The following is an 18,981-nucleotide window of genomic DNA, read 5'->3' as shown; positions in this document are numbered from 1 at the left end:
ATGAGGGGTTCAGGGTGCAGGAGGGGGATCTGGGCTGGGGAAGGGGGTTCAGGTGCAAGGGGGGGTGCAGGATGCGGGCTTCAGCTGGCGTTTACCTCATATGGCTCCCAGGAAGCTGCCAGCATCTCTCTGGCTCCTAAGCAGAGGCACGACCAAGTGACTCTGCATGCTGCCCGTGCCTTCAGGCACCACCCCCTCAGGTCCCACTGGCCATGGTTCCCAGCCAAAGGGAGCCACTGAGCTGGTGCTGGGGACCATCCCGCCGCCTAGGAGCCAGAGGTAGATGCCAGCAGTTTCCCAGGAGCTGTGTAGGGAGCCTGCCTGCACCGCCGACCGCACTTTTAACAGCCCGGTCAGCACTGCTGACCGGAGCTGTGAGGATCCCTTTTAGACTGGGCTTTCCAGTCCAAAACTGAACACCCGGCAACCCTAATGCCCACTCAGCTTCCTCCAACTTCTTGGCAACAAGCTCTCACTTATTTCTAAAATGTGTGGTCAGGCTGGGGAGCCAAAATGCTGAGACTTGTCCTTGCTCTGCAAAATACAGGAGGTGCTTCCTGACAGAACTGCAGGTGTTTTAGTGCATTAAACCACTTTCTCTAATCTCCACCACAGAGGGAATCCCCCATGATAGCCCATTGTTTTTTAGCTGAAGGGGTTAATGGCTCTCTGGTGCTTGTCAGTGCCGTTCCTTAGCCAGCCAGAGGAGTCACCATCAGCAGCAGGGAGCATTCACTTCCTGCAAGTGAAATTCACTGATTCAGTGTGCGTGTGTGTCCACCCCAAGGCCTGATCCACAGAGGATCTAAGTCTGTTACAGCCATGCTTACCAACTGTGGGTCTTTAGCTCAAGCTATAAGCACTTACGCCTTTTGCTTGTGAGGTCACTGGTTCAATCCTCTTTATTGTCCAAAACAGCAGCTATCCCATACATTGCCTCTTCAGTATTTCCCCGGCAGCAGGATTTTGCCTATTGTTATATAACAAAAGATATAAAATAAACCATAGAAGAGTGCTGCACCGTTAATCTCAAAGCACTTTATCAACTATATCTGTGCAGCACCACTAAAATGTAGCCACTTTTGGGGTGCAGAGCAGGAGGAGCAGCAGAAAAAAGACTGTGTTCTGATGTAACCCAGGCTTGGTGGGGTGCACTGTCCCCCCTCTAGTAGCACATAGACTATCTAGAGATTAATGTGTCTGCTACAGCCTTAGCTAAGAGGCATGTGGCTTTTAGCTCATGCAGTAGAGCAGGGATCGGCAACTTTTGTCATGCAGTCTGTCAGGGAAATCCGCTGGCGGGCCAGGATGGTTTGTTTACCTGCAGCGTCTGCAGGATGGCAGCTCCCACTGGCCGCGGTTTGCCATTCCAGGCCAATGGGGGCTGCGGGAAGCAGCATGGGCCAAGGGACGTGCTGGCTGCCACTTCCCGCAGCTCCCATTGGCCTGGAATGGCAAACCGCGGCCAGTGGGAGCTGCCATCAGCCAAACCTGCGGACGCTGCAGGTAAACAAACCGTCCTGGCCTGCCAGCAGGTTTCCCTGACAGGCTGCGTGACAAAAGTTGCTGATCCCTGCAGTAGAGACTCATACAATAAGCTTCAGATGTCCCAGGTTTGATCCCAATTACCGGGGTCTGTCAGCGTTACAATAACACTAGGACAAACCTTTATCTTAACTAAAACTACCTTAGGATCTGTAATGCCTGTGCATAGCAATCAGGCCCTTGGGTTTTAATGGTCTCTTTTAATGGAACACTTAGCAAACTATACAGAATTTATTTAATCTACCACAGAAAGATGTTGTTAACCCTACTGTGATAAAAACCCAGCAATTCCAGTGAGCGTAGGGGACAGATTCTCAGCTAGCGTGAATTGGCATAGCCCCATTGAAGTCAGTGGTGGTACATCCTCTGAGAAGCTGGCTCTAGGTGGTTCAGACCTGATCCTCCTACTGCAAAAACACCCCCTTTGAAGTTGCATCAAGTCTGGTTTTCTTTTATTTCTTTCCTCCAAAGGCAATAAATATTTTAGGGGAAAAGTCTTGAATTTCATTACAAGACAATCAGTGCCCAGTAAACTCTTCAATATTTCTTTTCTTTCTGTCTCCCTGTCTCTCTCCCATGTATAGTTTGATCACTCACGGCTTTGGAACTCCTGCAATATGTGCTGCCCTAAGCACTTTCCAAACTGTTCTCAGTGAAATGCTGAACTACTTGGAAAAACACACATCGCACAAAAGCGGAGGAGCAGCAGAATCTGGCCAAGGACACGCCAACTTGGAGAAAACCCCCCTGAGGAAAACTTCAGAGGCTGCTGTGAAAGAGGGCAAAACAGAAAAGACAGACTAGCTACATCAAACAGAATCTATTTCCAGAGAGTCTTGCTGCTGATATTTTTCTTTTTTAAATATATATATCATTGCGGGTGATTTATTTCCAGTGGACCAAAAAACAAAAACAAAAACAAAACAAAAAAAAAAGGGAGGGGAAAAAAGAAAAAGATAAAAAAAACCTCTGAGAAAAGCAGTGTACAGTAAATTGTGTGATGAAATTGTCATCTTTTTATTTATGTTGCTCTAAATTATTATTTTGTGCACGTAGTGTTTGATCGTTCCCAGTGATACACGAACACTGTTTTTATAAGCACTTCCGGACTCAGATGAGGTGGCACGCATGATTTGTCTGGGGCTAACTTGAAGCACTTCCTTGTCCGGCAGCAGAGTTAGGGATGGGGCAAGCACCAGAGTCATGGGATAACACAGAGCTGGCATTATAACTTCGCCCATGTGACGGATAAAATGGAAAGAGTGCCTTCTTTGCCCCACCAAGCTGGCCCAATCAGCTGACCATCAGAAGACAGTATGGAAACTTGGAAAGGGGAAAGAGAAGAACCTTTATGTCCTGGGAAGAGTGGACCACTCAATAGTTGGGGTCCACAGCCCAGTGTGGGAATTTATGGTAAATCTGCATTGGAATTATGCCAAAGCATGTGATTGTTCAAGAAGCAGCCCTGATGCCTCTCATGTGAAGGACATCACAGTCTAAAATGAAAGAGCCTTGATAATTTCAGCAAAAGCCCTAGTAACTGTAATCATTGGAGGTCAGATTAAACTATAGGCTTCTGTCCCTTATTCCTTATCGGCCCCTAGTATTGGCAGTTGAATTCCAAAACTGCAGTCAACCATATCTGGGTCTGTATTCAAATAGATTGATGCAGGTGGTTGGAGAGGTCTTTTGTTGTGCTTTGATTTTACGACGATTTTCTTTTCTTCAGTGGCTTGTTTCTGCAGCTTGATTGTCTTTAGCAATACATCTGGGACTCAGGAGGTTCCAAAAACACCCACTCACAGATCGGGGGGGGGGGAGGGGGAGTTGTTTTGTTCTTTTAAATCCCATTTCAAATAAATGATGTCTAGGGATAGATTGGTCTTGTCCACGGCAGCCAGAGATTTAAAGGCCTTGCTTACGTATTTCTAAAGCCTTACTTTACCACCTGCCACACTCATCATCTAAAATGGAGCCAGCCATAGCATCCTCCAGGCTCAACTCACTTCAAGCCAAAAGTGTCTCCGGTCTGATTCTACTTTGTCTTGTCTTGGGTTAGTTCCATCCAGCCAATTCATGCCAGAGGAGTTTTATTTCATTAGCTTATCACTTCTTTTTGGTTTCCATCATATCTCTTTATTGGGGAAGGAAAAATACTGTTGCACTTGCAAGAGTGCCTTGGCTGTAAGTAGATAGGACAACCAAACTGGGATTACAAAAATTGGCCTTCAGGAAGAGTTGAAGTGTTGAAGGAAGTGAGTCAATTGTGGCCCAGTCCTATTCCCACTGAAGCCAGTGGGAGTTATGCCATTAATTTCATTGGGAGCAGGATTCATAAATGTATTGAGAGCTGATTGAGTTTCAGGAAACCTACCAGCTGTTAAAGAGTCACTACTGAGTCAAATTTAGCCCTTTGCAGAAACAAAGATTTTTTATATAAAATCTAAGACCTGTGCAAAAGTTTCCCTGAGATATTTTTTTTAAAATTCCTGTGGAAACAGTTGTGAAAGAAAAACATTTTCATGCAATGTTTGCAGCTCAGACAAGGCAGGATTATGTTAGAACATGAGAAACTTGAAAATGAAATTCACTAGCCACTGACTATAAGCAAAACAGAAACTCATTCATTGATTTTCATTCCCAAGCTGAGAGAAATACAAAAAATAATGAAATAAATAAGCAAAAATAAACAAAAAGCAAAACCTTAAGAGGTGTTAAGTGACTTGTGCCCAACCCAACTCCCCCAAACTATTGGGAGTTACAGGTGCTCAGTATTTCTCAGGATTTGGCCCCGGATTTTTTTTAAGATAACAGTATCCCCCTAATGTCAATTTCCTTTTTAAAAATATCTTCAGATTTACCACATTATGAAAGTGTAATGAAATTCAGCTGACAGATAAAAAGAGGCACATTCCCTAGCTCCAAAAAACTTGAATAAATTAATATTAGAACTCCTGGGGGTACGGGTGGGAAACAAGGGGGAAAAATAACATTTTTGCAATTTTTTTCATCAAAGTTTTGAATTATGACCATTTTTGACAAGCTGTACAGCTTGTTCTATAAAATGGTGTGTGTGGGGGAGGGAGACTACAAATACATTCTCAATTTTTTCCCCATTATTTTCAAATGACATTACAAATTTTGAAATACTTTCTACAAAGGCACCAAAGTATCTGTGGTCATGAATTCTGCCCAGACATTGCACTCAATTATAATATTGATCAAATATCTGAGCCAAGAAATAATGCTTACATGACCCTATTTCAAGTAACATGGTGTTCAATATACATTTTAATGTCTCTACAATCTTTACTCTTAAAATACTTACATTTTCTGTTGGAGCTATGGAGGACATTGTCTGTATCTTGGGTTACTGTTCTACCCACTTAACATTAATAGAAATTGTGTGCTGTTTAAACCCCGGCATCCCACACTTATGCCCTATTGTCCACTAGAAGTTCTTAGAAAGGAATCACTTAAGGCTGATCCAAAATGGTTTCAAGTCAATGAGATTCTTTTCATTTGTGGTCTTTCTTATTGCTCAGCTCATACTCCTATTTCTCTTCTTTGCTCCCCTGAAACCCTTTGAATGCAAAACACTTCAAAAGGCTGTTTGGGAACCTAATTGAAGCTCATGTACTCTCTGTGTTTGCTTGTTTGTTCTCAGTCTTTTCAATGGATTTATTTACTTTCTTTGGAGGGGAAAATATTTGTAAGTTCTGTTTAAATGGCTGGAATTTTCAAAGACATTGAGAGAATTAGATGCCAAAATACCTTTGGAATTCAATGGGATTTGAGCAACTAACTCCCTTAGGTTCCTTGAAAATCCCAGGCTAAATTCTTATCCACCCTACCTACACATGCACACAAACGTGTCCGTCCCCTCCTTTTCCTTTCTCAGGCCTTATCTATACAGAAAAGTTGCATCAATGTAATTGAACTGATTTAAAATCAGGCTAGTTACACCAGTGCAAACCCCTAATATAGATGCACTGAAATGGGTTTAAAACTTGCTTATGTCAGTTTAGCTTTTTGAGGGTTACCACTTAGGTTTCAAGCTTGCTACCAATGGAAAGCATGCCAATCCCAATTAATGAATTAGATCAGCTTGAATGATGGGCAATGGCTTGAAGTTAGATTCAAAGAAGTATCCAGAATGGTGGGTGTTTATCCAAAGTAAATGCAAATATATGTGTACATTTCTGATCTAGAAATTAGGCCTGGAACAAGCTCTCTGATGACATATCCACGAATTCCTCACTCTACTCAGGTTAGAAACATCTTTCTCATGGCTGAAATCCAAGGCAAAAAAAATGAACCACAGGTTTTTTTTAACCCCCCAGAATAGATTTGTGGATCAAGTTTTGTGTGAATGTTTGGATCAGGTCTTATTTAATTGAACCAGGCCACCCAGCCTTTGACATTTCTGCAGCTCTGTTAGCACCTGCTCTCACTGACAACACTATTAAGAATGCTTTGCACTTATACGGCATCTTCCATCCAAGGTGCTCTATAAAGCTTTATTAAGTAAGCCTCAGAAACCCCAAGAAGTGGTAAGTAAATGAGTATAATTCTCCTTTTGACACAGAGATTAAGGGCCAGATATTACTACTCTTACTTTGGTTCAGTAGCAGCTTACTCTATGAGTAGTCCCGTTGACTAATAGCGATGACCTTACTGATGGAATTAGGGTATTATTCATTGGGAGCAAGGGGATCCAAACCTGGCCCTAAATCACTTGCCCAAGGTCAGCCAGTAAATCAGTGGCAGAACTGAGAATAAAACCCTGTAGTCCACACTTTCAGCCCTTGCTCTAAACACTAGACCTGAGTGTTCTCATGTAGCACCCCATAATGTTATTAAGAGATACAAATGCACATTAAGGAGAGAGTACGTATTCCCTTTACACAGCAGGTAGAGAGAGAATTAGTGGAATTCCTACACACTTGTTGCAGTGAGCCCAGCAGATGAATGGTCATGACTCTACCAGTTAAAGTTCAAAGATCCAGAGAAACTTGTTCTTGATGTTGGAATGCTAGCAAGCAGATTGCTGCAGCTTTAGTACCTACCTCCTTGCAGGTGTCACTCAATTGTTTTGATGGAGTGACACCAAGAATGAATTTGGCCCCTAGCTTTCCCCCCTTCTCCCCATAGGTGAACTCCAAATATCCATTAGGAAAAGACTGTCAGCTCTCCAAACCCGACAAGGCATCCGTTCTTTGAAGATTCTCGTCCATTTTTTGCTAAAAGATATGGCAACCTGACAATGTATAGTCCTCCCAAATCATAGGCTTTTGTGTAAATATTGTCCCTGCTTGTCTCTTCCTTTTGAAATTGACTCACTGGAACAGCTGACACTTGACCAAGGAAATGGCATTTTTATTTCCTGATAGTTCATTGTCTCTGAACGCTTTTTCTAATCATGTTAGACATTTTTTGGTCTTACAAATCATCAATCCAAAAGGGCTGATGATTAATTCCCTGAGAATCTGACTTTCTTTTATCCTTCAGAGAGGCAATTCGGCTGCTCTAATTATTTACTTTAAAGGAAGAGAAAAAAAACAGTATTAATAGACGATCCAACCTTGCAACACAAAGGAAAATCAATGACAATAATTATACGGGACTGTAATTATAATCATATCCTCTCCTCTGCCCCCATTACAGATTCTACAAGACTCAAAATATAGTTGATTGGGAGGGAGAAGAATATTATTTCAGTTTTCTTTGCCAAGTGAAGGTCACATTGAAAGAACCGACCTTTTTTATTGCTGTTATTTTTTAAAATTTTATTTAATTTGTATGATGAACTCCATTCTGTACAGCAGCTGTTGTGATTGTATTAAATGTGACTGTGCACTTGGTCACAAACAAGCAATGTCCTATTTATTGTTTGGGGATTAGGTTTTAGTTTTCTCCTTCAATTTAATTTTATTTTATTTATAATTCAGTGGTAAAGAACATAATCTTTTATATTTCTATTTCCTATATGACCTATCCGTTTTACATGAGTCTCTTTAGATAACAACCACATTCAACAGAACATATCACGGCAATAAAATCTATGTTGATTTAACCTGATGTCTGGCGCTGGAAAATAATTTCTGCCTATGAAGAAAGATTAAAGATTTAACAGTAGGACCATGTGACAGCAACCAGCATTATTATATTATGCACTTATATTGTAGTAGTACCGAGAGGGTTCCCCAGCTAATAATGAGACCCCATTGTGCTAGACACGGTACATACATGCAGTAAAAGACAATACTTGCCTTGAAAAGCTGACAATCTAGATAGATGAAGCCGACAAAGTGCAGGTGAGAGAATGGAAGTATCATATGCCCATTTTACAGATGGAAAACTGAGGGCCAGAGAGATTAAGCAATTTGCTCATGGTTATGTAAGAAGTCTGTGATAATACCAAGAGCTGAACTTAGATCTCGTGAGTCCCAAGCCAGTGCCTTAGGGCCAGGACTATCCTTTGTCTATGGCAGAATCTCAGAAGGTCTGAAATTCAAATTCTGTTTTGGGTGGTAATCAAAAGGAAGGATTAGTAATGGGCACAAACTGCAAAACTCCAGTTCGGATTCAGGGCCAGGGTTCTGGGAAGCATTCAGATCCAGCATTGGCATTCTTCCCATTATAGAAATAAGGAGTAGCCACAAAAGTTTGTTTCTAGATTTAAATCCCAACTTCTTGGACGTTTTAGTTAAGCTTAACTCTAGCTCAGATGTTTATCTTAATTATTCAGAGCACTTGGGTCTGCAAAGTTTTGTTGGATATCTCACAAGGAAAGGCTTTCCATTGCCTGGACATAGTGTTTCTAGCCTGGTTGGGAACATGGTATGAACTATCTTTTCTGCAGTGTTTCAGTACTTCCAGCAGTGGCCATGTGGAGGTGCATAAAAATGAAAGACAATAAGGAAATTTCAAGTTTCAGAATTGTCAAAAGTTATGTCTTCAGGTCATGTCTTGCAGGTGCCTCACTTACCTCATATGTCATTCTCTGGGTGACAGCAATCCTGTGGTCTGATTCTGGGATATGGGGTACAGCTCTCCAGCTGTGTCTCTTGGCAAGTCCACCTCACTCCAGGAATATAAAGCAGTCCAAACAAAAAGGAAATACTTCTGCAGCCCTCAAATGTTTGGGCCCCCTTCCTTGCGTAAGGGAGAGGGAAGCAGGCTTTCAGGCCTCCTCAGCTCCCACACTTTTGTGTAGTAGGGAAGGAGAGGCCCCAGGGGTGGTGCAGCTGGAGAGCACCCCGTCCTCGCCCAGCAGCTGTAGCTTCTGTCCCAAGGGGCTAGGCCCAGCTCCCCACTACAAGCATTGCGATTCTGTGCGCTAGGTTGCAACGCCACTCAGGATTGGTGCATTTGCTCCATCTATAGAAGGGTGGACACACCAAACATGAGTGACAGTGTGACTCCAGAAACTAGGTCACAACGACAATCAAATTTGGCCCCTCTATCCCTCTATCTCCTTCTGTGGAGAGGCAGACCCGCCAAGCCTGGGGGGCAGTGACCTTGTGGGCAACGACTGGAGCGGGAAGCCAGGCTCACAGGAGACACTGTTGTGCAGGTCACAGACTTTACTAAGGTTTCAGAGGAACAGCCGTGTTAGTCTGTATTCGCAAAAAGAAAAGGAGTACTTGTGGCACCTTAGAGACTAACCAATTTATTTGAGCATAAGCTTTCGCGAGCTACAGCTCACTTCATCGGATGCATACTGTGGAAAGTGTAGAAGATCTTTTTATACACACAAAGCATGAAAAAATACCTCCTCCCAGCCCACTCTCCTGCTGGTAATAGCTTATCTAAAGTGATCACTCTCCTTACAATTTATTAAAATTCACAATTACCATGAACACCATGACTTCTGTGCCAAAATCATAGCCTTGCTAATGAATGATGAATATTATGATTCACTGGGAAATACCACTTCTGTAGTCTAACTCCTTTTCTCCATGATCAGTTCTGTGAGTCCCTGCCCTTTGGTATGTACCAGAGACTCAGAAGGAGATCAGTGGGAAATTCATTGCTGGTGTGAGTTCAATGCAGTTACACCAGGGATGAGCTCAGCTCATTAATTTCACATTGGGGTGTAAGTCATCCTCCCAATCTACAGGAAAACAAGAACAACAAGAGAGATTTGCAGGCAGATTTGCAAAGCGCATGTTCACTTTTACATGCATTAAATGCCAATGTACAGAAATAACCTCTGATTTGTACACATGTGCCTGTTTGTGCGTGTGCAAAGTAGAAGGGGAGGGGTCATCCATCTGCATCATAATTGGCCTCTGAGCAAACAAGGTGCATACAAATATGTGCATTCTGCTTTGTGTATGCACTGTTTGAAATTCTAGCGGCTGGTTTCTGGGGGCCTGATCCAAAGCCCAGTGAAGCTAAAGGGTGTCTTTGATATGACATGATGGAAGCCACCAGAATAACACATGAAAATGTTTTGTTATGGACCAGTAGCAGCATCAAAGTGCAGAGCACATATGAGGCCTTAGACCAGATAAGTAATAAAACACAACAGGGAACCTGATCCTATGAAAAGCACCCTCAACTCCCAATCTAATGGGCATTCAGGATGATCAGACATTATCAGGATTGAGCCCAGCAGATATAAGGTAAAATCCTGCCCCCATGGAAATCAATGGCAAAACTCCCATTGCCTTCAGTGGGGCCAATATTTCACCCACAATGTACAGAGATATCAACACAGTTCGGGAACCTAGCTAGGCTCGAGGCCTATGGTTTTGTGATGTACCTATCTTTGAATTGGTGATATACCATGAGTGGAGACATCCCCTCCGGATTCCTGAACACTCCTTTGAAAGAACCAAAGAAAAGACTGGCCCAAGATCATCCATCCCAGATTACAGCCTCTGCCCAGGGTATGATGGGACAATACTTTGGCAGCTCAGCGAGCTGTGTGTGACTGCACAGTCTGTGCAGACATGATCAATGAATCTCTTAGCTAAGTACATTAACATTAAATATCATTACAGCCTATCACTACTGAGTCCCAGGGCTTTCATTTAAGGCCCGTCCATTAACTGGGAATATAACAATCTCATCACTGAAGTAGCTCCTCTTTTCTATTTAATGTTTCAATGTATAGTTTTCATGTCCTAGACAGCATTGGGGGAGGGATAGCTCAGTGGTTTGAGCATTGGCCTGCTAAACTCAGGGTTGTGAGCTCAATCCTTGATGGGGCCGTTTAGGATTCTGGGCCAAAAATTGGGGATTGGTCCTGCTTTGAGCAGGGGGTTGGACTAGATCAGTGGTCTCCAAACTTTTTGGCTCACGCACCCCCAGGGTGAAGACCGGAAGACCTGCGTGCCGCAGACAGGAAAAGACCGGAAAACCTGCCACAGGTGTGCCGCCAACAGAACAGGACCAGAAGACCCGCCAAGGCGCGCTGCTGGAGGGAAACACCAGCCGTGGACGTGCAGAGCTGCCGCCGAAGAAAAGAAAATGGCAGAGTGCCATCTGGCAGTGCTCCTGCTGCCGTGCACCCCCTGGGATCATCTTGTGCATCCCACCCCAGTTTGGAAACTACTGGACAAGACGACCTCCTGAAGTCCCTTCCAACCCTGATATTCTATGATCCACTTGCCCAACAGCAGGCCTACATGGTGGCCCCTGCATGAAAGAAAGAGCTTACCTTTGCTTTCCTGTTCAGCATAAACTAAATTATGACTGGCGTTGTGTGTTCCAAAGGAGGGTCCTCCTCTTTTTAAAGCAGACAATTTTTCCATTTCATGGAGCACTCCCAGGCAGGGGCATCATTTGCTATGGAGAAAGGGGGCAGTTACCTCCCTTCCACTCCCAATCTTAGTTTGTGTCCCCTTCCCCACCGACTTTTCAGAGGTCTGTGTGCTCCATTATGTCTTCTATTTCCCCGGCTCCCTCAACGTTGCAGGATATAATATAGTCACATTTAACGTCCCCCATGCTGACAGCTCCCACACCTCCCTGAGAATTTTTCTGAAACGATGGCCCTGCTCCCAGAGTATGAATGTCAGCAACACTGGATTCAATGGCTCAAATCACACATACTCTTATTCATTTTCTAACACTGATGTAACTGAAGGGGGAGCAGAATCATGGCGAGACACACAGGTGGGGCAATAACTCTGACCCAGCTCAAATGCCAGGGGCTGGGATATAGTTTAATACCTGTGTCATGTGATTGGCATCAATATTCGCTGACTCTAGCAGCTAGCGTTAAAATGAATCCCGTCCCCCCTCCCCAGTTTTCAATACTACTTCTATTATGAATTAAAACATAAAAGTCATCCTGTGCACAAGGGGGCAGCAGGGAATTTGGATGTAGCAGGACAAGACTTTTTGAAATAGGCCAGAATGACTTTCCCTGAAAAATGAAGACACTAAACCTCTCTTCAAACTGTTCTATTAGAGCAAGGCAATTGGAGGAACGGGCAGAGCAGATAGCAGAAGATTGGGTAATTTTTTTTTTAAATAAAGTATTTATTTGAAGCTGTAATAGGGCTGTTAAACAAAAGGCCACATTGGGAATAATTAGAAAGGGCATGCCTCAGTGAGAACCCCCATGCAGCATTGTGACTGACTCAGCCAGAATTCCTTGATGAGGCTGTCAGGAAGTGCACACAAGATGGGTGCTCCTAGATTTTAAGGCCAAACGAGACCATTATGATCATCTCGTCTGACTTACTGCAAAACACGTGCCACAAATTTCACCAAGTGGTTCCTGCTTCAAGCCCATCATTTTTGGTTGAGCTAGAACATATTTTTTCGAAAGGTATCCAATCTTGATTTAAAGACTTCAAGTTTTGGAGAATCCATCACAACCCTAGGTACATTTTTTCCAAAGGTTAATTATCCTCACTGTAAAATATTTGCACATCATTTCTAGTATGAATTTGTCCAGCTTCAGCTTCTAGCCTTTGGATCTTTCTGTGGCTTTGTCTATTAGATTCAAGAGCTCTCTACTGTCAGAAATCTCTTCCCTGTGTAGCTGCTTACGTTCCATGACCAAGTCACCTCTTAACCTTCCCTTTACCGAGCTAAATAGATTGAGCCTCTTTAGTTTCTCACTGGAAGGCAGGTTGCCCAGACCTTGAATCACTCTTGTAGCTGTTTTCTTCACCCTTTCCAGTTGGTCTGCATCCTTTCTAAAGTGTGAACACCAGAACTAGACAAAGTATTCCAGAAGTGGCCTCACTAATGCTGTATAAAGTGGTAATAACATCTCCTTAGTTCTATTTGATATTCCCCTGCTTATACAACAAGAATAGCATTTGCTTTCTTAGACTCCTCATAAACCAGGGAGTTACTGTTCAGTGGGTTGTTCACCATGGCTCCTAAGTCCTTTTCTGAGTCACTCCTTTCCAAAATACGGTCCCCCCATATTGAATGTGTGTGACCTACATTCTTGGTTTCTAGGTGTATGACCTTGTAGTTAGCTGTATGAAAATACATGTAGTGACCCCATCTTAACACAAGATCCAAAACATTCTGTAGGACTGACCTGTTCTGATTACTTACCATTCCACCAACTTTTGTGTAATGTGCAAACTTTGCAGGCTATATTTTTTTCTTCCAGATAATGATATTTAAAAGCATTGGGTTAAGAACTTATCCCTCAGGGACCCCACTAGAAATGCCCCAGTAGGACAATGATGCCCCATTTACAATTACTTTTTCAAGATTCATGAGTTAGATATTTTGTAATCCATCTAATAATATGATGCATTGATTTTGTATAGTGCTAATTTTTAAATCAGAATGTTGTACAGTACTAAGTAAAAATGCCTTACTGAAGTCTATTATGTCAACACAGTTATCTTTATCGGCCAAACTTGTAATCTCTTTAAAAAATTGAGTAAAATGATCAAAACCACCTAAGTATTTTAGGATTCAGATTTTTAAAGATACTTAGGCATGTAAAGATGCAAAGAGATATGCAATGGGATTTTCAAAAGCACCTAGGTACCTAACACTCAGTGTAACGCTGTGGCCAGAAGGCCTAATGTAATCCTTGGATGTACAAACGGGAATGTTGCACAGGGGTAAAGAGGTTACATTACCTTTATATTTGTCAACGGTGCAATCACTGCCGGATTACTGTGTTCAGTTCAAGAAGGATGTTGAAAAATTAGAGAGGATTAATAGAAGAGTCATGAGAATGATTAAAGGATTAGAAAACATGCCTCTTAGTGATAGACTCAAGGAGTTCAATTGATTTTACCAAAGAAAGAGAAAGCTAAGAGGTGGCTTGATCACACTGTATAAGTACCTACATGGGGAACAGAAATATGATAATAAAGATCTCTTCAATCTAGCAGACAAAGGTAAAACAAGATCCAATGGCTGGAAGTTAAAGCTAGACAAATTCAGACAAAAAATAAGGTACACATTTTTAACAGTAAGGATAACTAACTGTTGGAACAACTTACCAAGTGTTGTGGTGGATTCTCTATCACTGGACGTTTTAAGATCAAGACTGGATGTTTGTTTAAAAGATATGATCTAATTCAGCGGTTCTCAACCATGAGTACGCATACCCCTGGGAGTACTTGGTGGTCATCCAGGTGGCACGTCAACTCATCTAAATATTTGCCAGGTTTTGCAACAGGCTACATAAAAAGCACTAGCAAAGTTAGTGCAAACTACAATTTCATACAGACAAAATGAGAAAGTCCGCAATTTTTCAGTCATAGTGTGCTGTGACACTTGTATTTTTATGTCTGATTTTGTAAGCAAGTAGTTTTTAAGTGAGGTGAAACTTGGGGGTAACACAAGACAAATCCGACTCCTGAAAGGGGTACAGTAGTCTGGAAAGGTTGAGAACCACTGGTCTAATTCAACCATAGCAACAGGATTTGAATCAGGAATTAGTTCAGGGAAGTTCTGCAGCCTGAGTTATGCCGGATGTCAGATTAGATGGTCACAGTGATCCCTTCTGGCCTTAGAGTCTGTGAATCTCAGTGCTTTGAAAAACATTACCCAACGTCAAGTTTATCTGTCAAGACCTATTTTCCACAAAAGCAGGTTGATTGTTATTAATTATGCTACCATCCTTTAATTCTTTACTGATGGCATCCCATAGCAGCATTCCCATGTTCTGCCATCCCTTTACAGTGCTCCTCTCCCATGCCTGCTCAGCTATACTGCCTGGTGCTCATGCCTCCTCACTAGTGCCCAACTACAGGGTCATTGGCCATCTGTAGGGTGACCATATTTCCCAGTTCTGAATACAGGATACCTGGCTCTCCGCACAGTGCTGGGAGTCAGATGTGCCCCATCGCGGGGGAGGGGAGGGATATGGAGGAACAGCAGGGTGAGGGGATGAAGGGGCAAAGCAGGGAGAAGACAGCAAGAGGGGGAGCATATAAAGGGTAGCTGGGTGGTCAGCAAAGGTGGCATGTAACTGGCTGCTGCCTGGTGCCTGCCCACACTCACCAGCCACCGCAGCTTGCGGCTTTCAGGCCATGCTGGATGGAAATGGGATGGGAGGTGGGGACGATTTAACTGGGAATTGGTCCTGCTTCGAGCAGGGGGTTGGACTAGATGACCTTCTGGGGTCCCTTCCAACCCTTATATTCTATGATTCTATATGATTCTATGATTCTATGACCTGCTGGCCGAGATCCGGCATGCAGCAGGGGCTGCACTGACGGACCAGCAGGGGGAGCAGCCAGCCCCACGCACTGCATCTTTGCCCCGCCACCAGCCTTGCACACCCACCCCTATCGCTGGCCACTGGACTCCCCAACTCACTTCTGGTGGGTGGGTAGCTGGCGAGCAGAGATATGGCCAGCAGCAAGACCTGCCTGTACTGATGGGCGACAGGCAGAAAATATGGGACAATTTGCCCATTTTTCAGAAAAAGACAGGACACCTGCAGGAGGGCTTAAATACAGCACTGTTCCTTTAAAAATGGGTCATCCGGTCACCCGAGCCATCTGACCCATAATGTTTCAGACTGTTTTAAGGGGATTTCGTGAATGTGAAAGCAGTTTGTTTGGCAACAATAAAAACATAGCGTCCTGCCAGAGCGGGATGAGCAAGAATGATAGCAAGGCACGTTCTCTGAGCCGGCATCCATTCCTGAATCCGTGGCTTCCAGGAAGGACAAGATAATTCAGTCTTTGTGTCCATAAAACCTTTAGCCTCTCCTGAAACTATCGAAAGAAGTGTATGTATGACCTAGATACCTGTAACAGCGATCACAAAACTCATTTTACAGAAACCGCTATACAGCCATGAGAAGGTAATGACTTTTGCTTATGACTGATCTGGGCTGGATTTGCAATAGTGACCTAGATGAAATACTCCACAGGCCATTACTGTTCTCACCCATGAGCCATCTAGTCTCCATATGTTTTTATTAATATGTATTTAATAAAAATATTAATGAACCACCCTAGGCAATGTCATTATGACCACTGGAATGAAGGAGTCATCAAGATATAAAAAGTTTGCCAATTACCATATACTGTGAAGTGGGTAATAAAACTGCATGAGGAATTATGAATGGTCAGCAGCTATAGCTTAAATGGAGGGGCAGAAGATAACAGATAGACTGTTTGTGAGACTACTCAGTAAACACACACACTTTCAACCATGATGCTGTGTCACACTATTACCAACCCATTTTTTAAATTGCAGTCTGGTCGAAAAACAAAAATTTGTCCTATGAAAAAGTTCCAGTGTCATAAAAAATGGTTGTGTCACCGGAATGGTTTGGGTGTGGAATGTACTGATTTTTCAGTTACACAATTTGAAGCAAAAAAACGTGTTCCAATTGTTTCCAGACTTCTTTGTTGTTTCAGATAATTTTGTTGGAAAATCTGAAACTATCTAATGACACAATTTTGCTTTCATTTAAATTTTCATATCGTTTGGTGGAAATGAATTTTTCATCAAAAAGTTTTGATGAAACAAATTGATTTTAATATCCCTTTGAAAGGGAATGAAATACTTGCGAAAGGGGTCAGGTGGAAAACTTTGAATACAAAGTGAAATTGTCCAAAAGTTGTAGGAAAGAACTTTTGCTTGTGAAGTATACAACAAGAAAGTATTTTCTGAGTACTGTCAGAGACAGCTCTTTTATATGGCCTCAATCGTGTTCTGGAAGAACCAGTTTGAAGATTGACAGAAGTAGTGACTGGGTCCTTGCCCACTGAGTAAGGCAACCAATGTGGCCAGTTAGAGCCAGTTGTGATGGTGGTTTTTGTGATATGAACTGGGACCACTGATTCATTTTCCATTGGTCTCCAAGTAAGCATCAAATGGGAATGACTTTTAGGCATTATCGACTTGGGCCACATTTGAATTGGTGACAAGTGATGAAAAGTGATCCATATTTCTTTAAAAACACTACAGTCCATCCAATCCCTCCCACATTCCTGGTTCTATAGACCGATCAGAAAGCAAGATACCTTACTATCTATTTTAATTAGCTATAGTTTCTGCCTCTGAGCTAGATCATCAGCTGATGTAAATCATCAGAGAGACGGCCTCATTGGAGTTGTGCTGGTTTACGCCAGCTGAAGTTCTGGCCCACTATGTTGTATTTTCCTATAGCACCATAAAAATGTTTTACTAATGCACATGCCCACATGATATAATTGGCTATAGCAAGTATATGCCCTGAAGAGGAACAGTATGTCTACTACTGCCCTCTACCGGAGTATATATGTCACACCAGCTCACCTGTATAAGAAAGCGATAATAAATACTCAACACTTAGGTGGTTCTTTTCATCTTCAAGCCACTATGAAAATGTCGACTAACTAACAATACCACATGCCAAGCAGGACTGTGTGAACCCATCTTATTTTTCTCAATTTATAGATGAGGAACAGAGAAACAGAGAAATTAAGTGCCCTGCCTGAGATTACACAGTAAATTTGTAGCAGAGCTAGGAACTGAACCCTCGACTCCCCAGCCCAGTGGCTTAACCACAAAACCTTTCCGTTCAATTGCAAAACAATGGTAGCAATGTTCACTCAAACTCAAATTGAAATTGTGAATTCAATGGGAGTGTAGGAACAAACTTCGCAATGATCTGGAAGTAAATATAAAATCAGTTCTGATAAAATTTTCAGATGACATAAAGATTGGTGGAAGGGTAAATAATGGTGAGGACAGGACTTTCATACAGAGTGGGGCGGGGTGGGGGCGGGGCAGAGATGGGAAGCTTTTGAGACAATCCCACATGACATTCTATCAGGGGGCCCTGATAACAGTCTTCAAATACATTAAAGGCCATTATAAACAGGACAGTGTTAAATTATTTGCCATGGTCACTGAAGATAGGACAAGAATTAATCGACTTAATCTATAGCAGGGGAGACTTAGGTTAGATATTAGACAAATGTTCTAAATATAAGGTTAGTTAAGTACTGGACTAAGAAACCAAGGTAAAGGGACCTGTTTTTCAAAGAGCAGATACTCAGCACTTTCTGGAAATCAGGCCCCTTTCAAGCACTCAAAAATTGAGCTCCCTGATTCACTAACCACTCTGGGCCTTAAACTATTTAATAGAGCTGTTTGAAATTTTTTCAGTGGAGCAGTTTTGCATTGGAAAATGTTGTTTTATTGAAACAGAAATATTTCGCAGGAACGTATTGATTTTGACAGAATTTTCTATGGAAAATTTTGAAACTGTTCTGACTTTCTCATTTTGATTCAGGATCATCAAAAGGTTTCATTTTGATAATGTTGAAATGTATCAGTCTGACTTTTTCACTCTATTGCATTTGGTTTTGACATTTATATTAGAATTTTAACTATATTACATTTCTATATTATATATTACAATTAAGACTCTATGTCATAATAAAGTACATGATAATGTTTTGACTTTATCAAAATGAAGTATTTCAATGTTTCTGTATCATATTTTTTTCAGAATTTCCATGTCACGGGAAATTTTGGCTTCAATATGGAATAGTTTTTTGTTTTGAACTGCCTGTGGAATGGAAATTCTTTTTTCCAACCAGCCCTACTATTTAACAATATCCCTTTAATAAAATAATAATAAATCCAGTCTTTACACACATATACGTTGAATAGCCAGCTCCTTGTCTTCCAAAGCAACCTTTCTATGTGTCTGATGTAAAAATCCAGGATATTTGAGTGTCAGGTTATAAGGGCTACAGCTGTGTGAAATAAGATCCAGCCACAATAGTTCCCTTTTCAAGCACTGTGTTTCCTTCATATCTGTTCATGCCACATCTAAAATATTGTTGAAACTGAGCATGATCATTTTTTGCATTAATTGAACATCAGCTCCCCCTACTCCCCCAGGTTCACATTGTCACCTCTTCTTGAAAATGCTACCAATACAGCGTGTGGCAGTGGATCTATCTATTCTACCTAACAAAAATATCCGTGGCTACTGTAGACATAGAAACATATAAATGTGGTAGGGCT

At 42.2% G+C, this 18,981-nt stretch overlaps 1 protein-coding gene across 3 annotated transcripts in view; it reads left to right on the top strand.

The window, feature by feature from the left end:
• The window catches only part of TFAP2D (transcription factor AP-2 delta), a 59,794-nt gene extending 52,168 nt beyond the window's left edge, over positions 1-7,626 (top strand). For all 3 annotated transcript variants that reach the window (XM_048845753.2, XM_048845756.2, XM_048845755.2), the window contains exon 8: positions 2,130-7,626. In XM_048845753.2, the coding sequence (XP_048701710.1) occupies positions 2,130-2,349 (220 nt within the window). In that variant the 3' untranslated portion in view covers positions 2,350-7,626. The remainder of the gene's footprint in view (positions 1-2,129) is intronic.
• The last annotated feature ends 11,355 nt before the right edge of the window (positions 7,627-18,981 follow it).

Source organism: Caretta caretta, chromosome 3 (genome assembly GCF_965140235.1).
Source record: "Caretta caretta isolate rCarCar2 chromosome 3, rCarCar1.hap1, whole genome shotgun sequence".
NCBI lineage: Eukaryota > Metazoa > Chordata > Testudines > Cheloniidae > Caretta > Caretta caretta.
Note: the sequence above shows the minus strand (reverse complement) of the source record. Positions and strands in the feature narration are given on the sequence as shown.